An 8,608-nucleotide genomic window follows, 5' to 3' on the forward strand; every position below is an offset into this window, starting at 1 on the left:
CAACTTTGCGCTGATTACCAGCTGCATTATGGGAGTATGTTTCCATACGTGTTTGATCCAAAAATGGCCAAGGTATTAATATGTACAGCGTTTAAAATGGTCACAACATTAGGCGCTTTATAAATCCAGGATAATTTTATTAACGATTTTGATTTTGATTTTCTAATACAGTTGTCAATACAAGCGCAAAAACACAAATCTATAGCTTCCAAAATTTATTCAGCAGAAAACTTACACAAATACAACAATGACATAACACTGACACATCGACAAGACAATGCTAATTATAATTATACAGGTTTCACTATATCTCCTCTCTATGCTGAAATATTTAAAAAGAAAAATAACATTCCTGAATGTGTTGATAACACTATGAAACTGTATGTAGGTATAATTCTTCATTTAGCCGGTCTTATTACCAAAAAGTATGTGAAACTACAACAATACACTGTAATATTTGACACAGCAGCTGTCGGCGTTCAAACATTAATGAAAATAGTACGCGCGCGCGTCGACTTTATGGTTACGTGATGCAAGAATGAGCACCTAGGTATTCAGTACAGTATTATGCAAATAGGTGAATTCAACAATTGGAAAATTTTAAGATACTTAGTGGAAATTTTAAATACGGTCATACGGTACCAGGCGCATGCTAACCACAAGTAGTATTATGTGTATACATTTAGCTTATTTCATCCGTCCCTGCCTTATTTGCGAATTAATTGTAACAATAGTCACGCAATATAATCTACCTATATAATAATATAATAATAACTATTTACATTCTATAACTATATTATATATATTTATATAAATTTGTCCTGATGCCGTTTTAAACAGCTGATCTGGTATTTCTCTTTGAGTACCATTAAATTAAAGTTTAACGTTTTTTTCTCCTAGTGCACAGCCAGTCAATAAAATACCATTATAGAGCTAGGGTTACGAGCTTCAAATAATGCGGTATCCTCTTGACTTTCGTCCATGGATGTCTTGTATGAGGCCTACGGCTTTCTTTCGCCAGTTATACCTTCAGTAGGCCTACAGATACGTTCGGAGTAGTCTGCACGTCCTGTCCACCCGGTTTCGAGTGCGAATTCCACCGGACATAGACAGTTTTTTTGAGTTGCTTAGAAATACGTCATACTTGTGTTATGATTGTGGAGAGCACATCATCACGAGACAGCCACAGTAGGAATGGCCACATTTTCCACATGGAGATTTAGAAGCTGAAAGATAGAAATATTTGTGTTTAAGAATTATCGTTTTATAGAGGCGGCACTCATTCGTCAAAGTCGAAAAACACGACATACGCTACAGTCCAAAGTTGATAATTAAATCTAGTCAGGTTATGAATTATAGACATTGTGGAATTTGTGTGGTCATTATGTTAACATTACAAGATTACCGTATTATTACCAATCAGTACTAGTAGGCCTAATAACATTATGTAAATTAAATTGGTTAGATGCACAAATCTACCTAAAGCGATGCATCGTATTCACTATATATTCAATACTTTTTTTTCGTTTTTATTTCAAAATCTAAATCTTTCATTTTTATTTGTTGATTATAAAATTAACGTAAATGTAATTCAATTAACAAATCAATGTATTAAAAAAGAGGAACAAACTACATATTGTATATAAACATAATTAAAATGTTTTTTATTTTTCTCAGATGTCTGTTTTTTTTTAAATTGCAAGTCGTCATTTAGGTAACCTGCTATTTGACTTAATTACAAGGAAACGGCTTTGACAATAAACGATCTATGCAAGAGAAAACAACATAACTAAACTAAACATTTTCTGAATTTTGTTAACAAGTTTGGAGTTTATCCAAACATTTAAAACAGTATAATAGCAATAAATAATACAAAAAATAATAAATAACATATCAATATTAACTTACGACTTGATGGCGAGCCTTCGCTATGACTCCGAGTCTGATATTTCTTTTGGCGAGCTCTCGAATTTTGAAACCATACTTGGGTAACGCGTTTGCTGAGACCAGTGATATTAGCAATGCGTTCCAGGTCCTGGCCATCCGGGTTACTGTCCACCTGGAAATTCGCCTGTAAAACGTCTAACTGGTCCTCGGAGAATGTAGTACGGACACGCTTAGGACGATGGGCCATTCGTGATTGCCCGGATGACGAGTCGTATGCACTGTCTGTTAAAAAAAACGCATTTTAATAAATATTATATGTAGCCTAGACCTCTCTATCTAGATTCAAATAAGCTGACTTCAACTTATTTTCAATATTTTCAACTTATTTTAATTTATATAAGAGTTTAATCATCACGTGTAGATTATCTATAATAACACTTCATCGAAATGTGTATTCTTTCCTCCTCGACCACACGACAATGACTCGCAGCGTTCGAGCTGCGGGACCTTCCCCCTTTGCAATACCCCTAGCCTATGTTAGATCAGGTTCTTCGTAACGAAAAAATGCCAAGTTCATTAATTCTCGGCCATGATGACGGGTAAAACGCAAACCAAATTGCTTATCTAAAGCTCTATCTACACTATCAAACTTTATGTGACAATTGTGATGTGTCCAAATATGGTAGTAATGTGACATCACTGTGTCCATATATGGGCACATCACGTCGTCATTTTTGTCACGTAAAGTTTCATAGTGTAAACAGAGCTTAATACATAAAAGTATAACTACCTCCGTCACTTGTTCCAACTTTGAAAGACGTTTCGATTAATTCCATATAGTGTGCTTTACAAAGAACCCGGTTGTCCATCATTGCGAATTCCTCACCAGTTGAAAGCTGCCGTTTGCAGTTGTCGCATGCAAAGCACGCTAAATGGAACACGTGATCTTTGGCTCGTCTTACCCAATCACTTGACTGAATTCCTCTATTGCATTTTGCACATTTTGTGCCGAATTCCCTATAATAAAAAGAAAAACAAGTTTAATAATCAGCTAATAACTATATTATAATTAACACATGATAATATGTTTATTAATCTTTTTGCTTAAATAGGCCCTAATGATAGTTAAAGAGTTAAAGTGAAGAAAATTCGGTCTTATCTCTTCCTTGAGGATTGGACTTTAAAGAAAAAACAAGGTCGCGTGCTCAAGTTAGTGTTTACCGACCGACATACTGTAGTGAGCTGTAAAGTCACGTTGCCGGCGACTAAAAAACACATATTTTAAAAAGTGAGCACATCATGGATAAAGTTAAGATGATTATTTCGAACGAACTGACTGCACCAATTTTTTAATTTACAAAAACAATTTATTGATTCTGTAAGGGTAGGGTACAATGATGCATTATCAGACAGATTTAGATACCTAATCTTATTTTATTTAGCATTTGAAAAAAGGTTACAAAGGTCTCTAAATCGATACAGCAACTTGGAGGTAACCGCTTACAGTTAGGCCTAAAGGCAGCGGATTGTTTATGCGTCAGAACTCAATAAAAGTGGATTAAAACAGATGACAAACAAAAGCCGGGATAAATACAATCCATCAACATTTTATAATGACTTTATAAGGTAATCAATACCAATTGACTGTTAGTATTGGAAAAGTTTGTCAAACCAATTATGTGTTTAAGAGCACTTACACGATGGGCTTTATTTAAGCCCGAGAAGTGAGTGTCTTTTTCATATATTTTGAGTAAAAAAGTTCCGAGCCAATTTTAAGGAATGTATCTATCAGTATCAGTATATATCTCTATTCATCCCTCGGGGAAATTACCAAAAGAAAAAGATGGATTACATCAGCTTAAAATAAAAAGTATCCAAATTTCAACAACACAAAAATAAAAAAGTAAAGTATCATAAGAAAAATACCGTGATACACAGTCACACGTGTTTCATATTATGAATCACCTAATATCATAGACCTAACCCTTCCCTTACATGATACAAAACTGGATACCACACATGGGATGCTGTATAACGGACTTTTCCTATGATACTGGACAAATATTGTCATATGTGGAGATACAGAACTGAGAGTCGGGTGAAATTCCGATAATAACTGTTTAATTTAGCTGAGTTATTCATCATAAAATGTTGCTGTTTTGTACATTAAAAAGATGCGTGTGAATCGGTACCTTCATATTTACTAGCCGTACAATATTTTATAAAATGAAGGTTTTAATGGATAATAAAAGTAACCATTATTATACAAAACTAAAACGGGTTTAAACTATTAACACTGTATGCGGACATGCGCAGGTATTATCAATATTTATCATTTTCTTACTTGTGTTTTTAAATTAAATGTTTACGCACAATGCTGTTATAATATATGTTCATCGGTAAAAACTACAGTCTATTCATACGTATTGAAGAATGCATACAGTAGTCCGACGAATATACAGTAAAGAATGATGAAACCACAAGACAAATATCACACATTTAATAATAATATTCGTCCTTATATAGTACTTATTGCACAATGCGTAAGCGCTTCACATTATTATCCCGGTCATTTTTTGGATCAAACACGTAAAGAAACATACTTCATAAAACTTACCTAGTATAATCAAGTTTACAATACACCTGACCATCTTTGAAGTAGCATGCATGATGACCGCTGAGGCTACAGGTGCACATACAGCAATGCAGACAATCGGTATGCCAAGAGTGAAGACCAACTCTCAACAAGAACCGATCCGATATTGGATCTCCACACCCCTCGCATTCATCACCATCAGACTGAAAGAGAAAAATGATAAAGTAAATTATGTTATAAGATAACCTGTAGTAGAACTATTTCCGGTAATTTTCAATCAAGAACGGTTAGGCCTACTAAGGCGGTTATTAAAATGAGTAGGCACGCCTGAAATAGAATGTGTATTAGAGAACGCTTCCCTTTCTGTTTCGAAACTTGACTTTAACACAAAACAATAGTCTTCAATAAAGAACCAGGGCCGTTGATAAGTACACTATCAATAGTTAGGAAAATGAATGCTAATATGTATTCTCTACCATAAAAAAAACCACTGCCATAATATATTTGTTTTAAAAACAACTATATAGTTAGGCTAACTCTGAATTTAATACCGAAATACAGTAAGAAAATAATAGTAATCTTATTTTTGTAGTCTTCTAACTGCTAATACATTATATTATACCGACATACTTAAGTACTTCAGTAATTGTAAAATCATTAGTTAGGATTTATATCTTTTTTCTAATCAGTTTTTATTAGTTTTCTTCTTATTTTGTTATTACCAGATATCAGTGTCGTACACATAGTATGACAGTGAAGGCAGTACTAAGAAACGGCAAAGAGTATAGCTTATAGTTTAACTTCTAATGTGGAATAACATGCAAAAGGTCAATTTTAATCAATAATGAATCCTACTTTTTTTTTAATGTAATAAAAAAGTCAGTAAAACTTTATTGTTTTTATAACCGGCATGTCCATTACTACACCGCTTTTACTCATAGATGTGGGCTTTGTCTTACAACCTAAAAAATGTATTAAGTTTTAAGATGACGTGTTAACAAGAAATCTATGAATGTTTTGATGGTATTATAAAACGGACTGTGAACAAAGGAAAAGCTGTAACGTTTTTTTTAATCACATATTTTACTTTGACAGTTGCAATAGTCGTTACCAGTGTAGTTAATGAAACGAAATGTAACGGAATTAAACGAAATGTAACGGAATTAAACGAAATTAAACGAATGGAACGGAATGGAAAAAATGTAACAAAATTATACGAAATATATCGAAAGCAAATAAAATATAACTTAATGTAAGCTTGTCATTTTACTTTTTCCTGCTGAGTACAGAATCCTCACTTTTGGTTTTTATTCATTTTTGTACAATTTCGATTCGAACTATTATGTATTGTCCACATGAAAATGAATTCTTAAAATTGTTGTTGTTGAATATTCCATTTTAATGTCACCAAATAGTTATGCACTGTGACCAAAAATTGGATAGAAAAAAAAAGCATTTACCTAAAAAAAAAAATGTAAAGCAAAAAATAGTCCAATTGGCTGCCAGCCAATGGGTTTTTGGCTGAATTTAACCATTTATTTTGTAATTTTATAAGTGAAAACATTAATTTTTTCCATTTTTTTCTACAGAAATGATTAACTTTATTAAAGCTACAAAATAATCTATTCAAAGTCTGATTTTATTAATCTTTATTTTTTTGGGGACAATACATCTTTAATGTTTATTAATACAATAACTAAATGTGGTTAAATTACAGATATATAGTTCAGCAAAGGTAGAGTGTATTTGTATTAATGTTTGCAAATTAGTAAAATGTAGCAAAGAAAGGGATTTAAAGATATATTGTCCCCCTAAAAAATAATTTTTAAACATTTTTGTTGTTGAATATGCCATTTTAATATCACATAATAGTTATTCACTATGACCAAAAACTTGATCCCAAAAAAATCATTTTCCACCAAAAAAATGTAATTTAAAGCAAAATATACCTAAATTGTCTGGAAGACAATGGTTTTTGGCTGAAATTAACCATTTCTTTTGTCTTTTTATAAGTGAAATAATTATTTTTGATGATTTTTTTTCTACAGAAGTGAATAACTTTATTAAAACTCTGAAGTTGATCTTTATTTTTTCATGTTTTTGGGGGACAATACATCTTTAAAGCAAAGTTTAGAATGCCTCGTCGATTGTGTAAACGTATTTGTAGACATACTTAATAAATAAAAAATAAAGACTTTTAAATTAAGATTGAATTTTCCAATTTAAAAAAAAATTGAACAGAAAGTGAATTTCATGTTTACAAAAACTTATTATTAAACTAATATAATGTAAAGGCTTGGTAGAATTTTTAATGTAAACACATGACGTGTACTCCATGAACCAATTTAATTAACATTTTGAAATAATATTTACATCAACGGTTTATTTTTATCTTAAAATACAATTTTCCATAAGAAGCATTGGTACGAACAGTTAGGTAATTTCGTGTCTTGACATAGCAACACAATAAAAGCATAAATTATGAGTAGGCCTAGATTATTTATTTAGAATAGAATATTGTTTGTGAAGATTTGAGCGACCGTTACTAGGAAAAATACGTTGTCATTCGACGGAGAATTGTTGAAAGTTGTGAAACTGACCGCATTTCTAATATGTCTACAGGTACAGTACTATGGTGGCGGTTTTCACCCGGCCATGGAGAAATTTGATTATTTCTTCCTGACACGATAACTTGCGTTTAGTTGAATTTTGTTCAGAGTACCATGATATTAATAACATCAATAATGAAAACAACTTTTAAGTTGTGTAAATTTCGGGTTAAACCCATAGTAGAGCTTCTTTCTTTGATATACGTATTATAATACACATGGAATTCTTTACCTTATCAAATTTTTTCAAACCCAATACTCAACACTTTAAACTTATTTCTTTCTGACAAAATAATGACAACAACTTTGAATGTCTGTAAATTTCGGTTTAATATTTTTAGTAGAGCTTCTTTCTTTGATATGCGTATCATTAACACACGGAATTCTTTACCTTACCACATTGTTTCAAGCCCAACACTAAACGCTTTTAAACAAACATATGACTCACATATAAAAACTATGAGAGGAGGCAGTCTTGTTTGCCTCCTTATTTCACTAAAGGTAAACATGACTCAAAGGTAAGCCTAAGCAACTTACCGACATGCTTTCGTCGTCACTCGTATACTGATCTTCAACCGAGCCAGGCTCTGTTTTAATAACCACATTGCCACCGCCTAGAGTACCCAGCATCGGATAAATACTTGATCCTAAACTTTCCTTGGATGAATGAATCCTCATGTGTTGTTCGTATGATTTCAAATAAGAAGTTTATTTTGTGTACGATCTACACACGGATTTCTCGTCCGTGTCCCAGGGACACTTTTGAGGCGTTTAACCAATGGAATTCTCTTGTGTTGACATCGACCAATAGGAAACTCTGTAAACGAAGCCACGCCTTCACGGCGTCTTATGTCTTTATTATTTTAAATGGTATTGCCTGTCAATCAAAATGACGTAAGAATGAAATGCTCAATTGATAATTTTTCAATTGTTCTTATTTGTGGAAAGCTTTTGTATGGTTTTGTAGTCTGTCTTAATGCTTTTGTTTCATAGAGACAGTTCACACTTACTTAGCGAGTGTATGGGTGTTTCTTTAAACCCTTTATGAATGCAATCTGCTTGTTGAATACCAATACGTTTTGTAGACTTATCAAAATGGTAGGCTTTCCAGGCGTATGCAAAGATGTAGATGTCAAAAAACGGAAAAGATTTTCGTTTCGTCTAATGACATGTTTACAATAACTCGCAACTGCTTGTCTTTTCATGGAGTACAATGGTTTTTTGGAGACTTTGTTCTAAAGTATTTAGCAGTTACATAAATTAATAAAGTAATTAAAAGTTAGTACGTATATCTTTTTAGACACTTCTAAAAAGTATTCAATTACATTTAATGAAATACAAAATAAAGTATATTAATAATGCATGTTTTAAATATTAACTGTCGATTATATGTTTTAATTGATTGTATAATAAGAAAAATATAAGTAGTAGTATAAGCAGTAAATTAAGTGAATTAATCTCATCCGAAATGATACCCATTTAGTTTAAATAATAACTGTCAATTAGATTTTTTAAT

General features: G+C 32.1%; 1 protein-coding gene across 2 annotated transcripts; it reads right to left on the minus strand.

Annotated features, from left to right (window-relative positions):
- Positions 1 to 200: 200 nt before the first annotated feature.
- LOC144837411 (LIM/homeobox protein Awh-like) lies at positions 201 to 7,820 on the minus strand. 2 transcript variants are annotated; one of them, XM_078692490.1, is made up of 5 exons: positions 7,630 to 7,820; positions 4,505 to 4,686; positions 2,678 to 2,904; positions 1,909 to 2,169; positions 201 to 1,226 (listed from the first exon to the last, which is right to left on the minus strand). In XM_078692490.1, the coding sequence occupies exons 1-5, from the start codon at positions 7,768 to 7,770 to the stop codon at positions 1,150 to 1,152; spliced, it is 888 nt and encodes a 295-aa protein (XP_078548616.1). In that variant the 5' UTR covers positions 7,771 to 7,820; the 3' UTR covers positions 201 to 1,149. The 2 variants fall into 2 exon arrangements, with proteins under 2 accessions (XP_078548616.1, XP_078548617.1); XM_078692491.1 differs by lacking the exon at positions 7,630 to 7,820 and adding an exon at positions 4,960 to 5,011.
- Between the last annotated feature and the right edge of the window lie 788 nt (positions 7,821 to 8,608).

The sequence above is a fragment of the Antedon bifida genome, chromosome 3, assembly GCF_963402885.1.
Source record: "Antedon bifida chromosome 3, ecAntBifi1.1, whole genome shotgun sequence".
NCBI lineage: Eukaryota > Metazoa > Echinodermata > Crinoidea > Comatulida > Antedonidae > Antedon > Antedon bifida.

Bases quoted from the DNA above. Each gene is read 5' to 3' on its own strand.
- LOC144837411 (XM_078692490.1), bottom strand. From the start codon at position 7,770: ATGAGGATTCATTCATCCAAGGAAAGTTTAGGATCAAGTATTTATCCG. The intron at 2,170-2,677 runs GTAGTTATACTT...TTTTTTTAACAG, and splicing joins AGTTGGAACAAGTGACGGAG to ACAGTGCATACGACTCGTCA. The intron at 1,227-1,908 runs GTAAGTTAATAT...TCTATCTTTCAG, and splicing joins CGAAGGCTCGCCATCAAGTC to CTTCTAAATCTCCATGTGGA.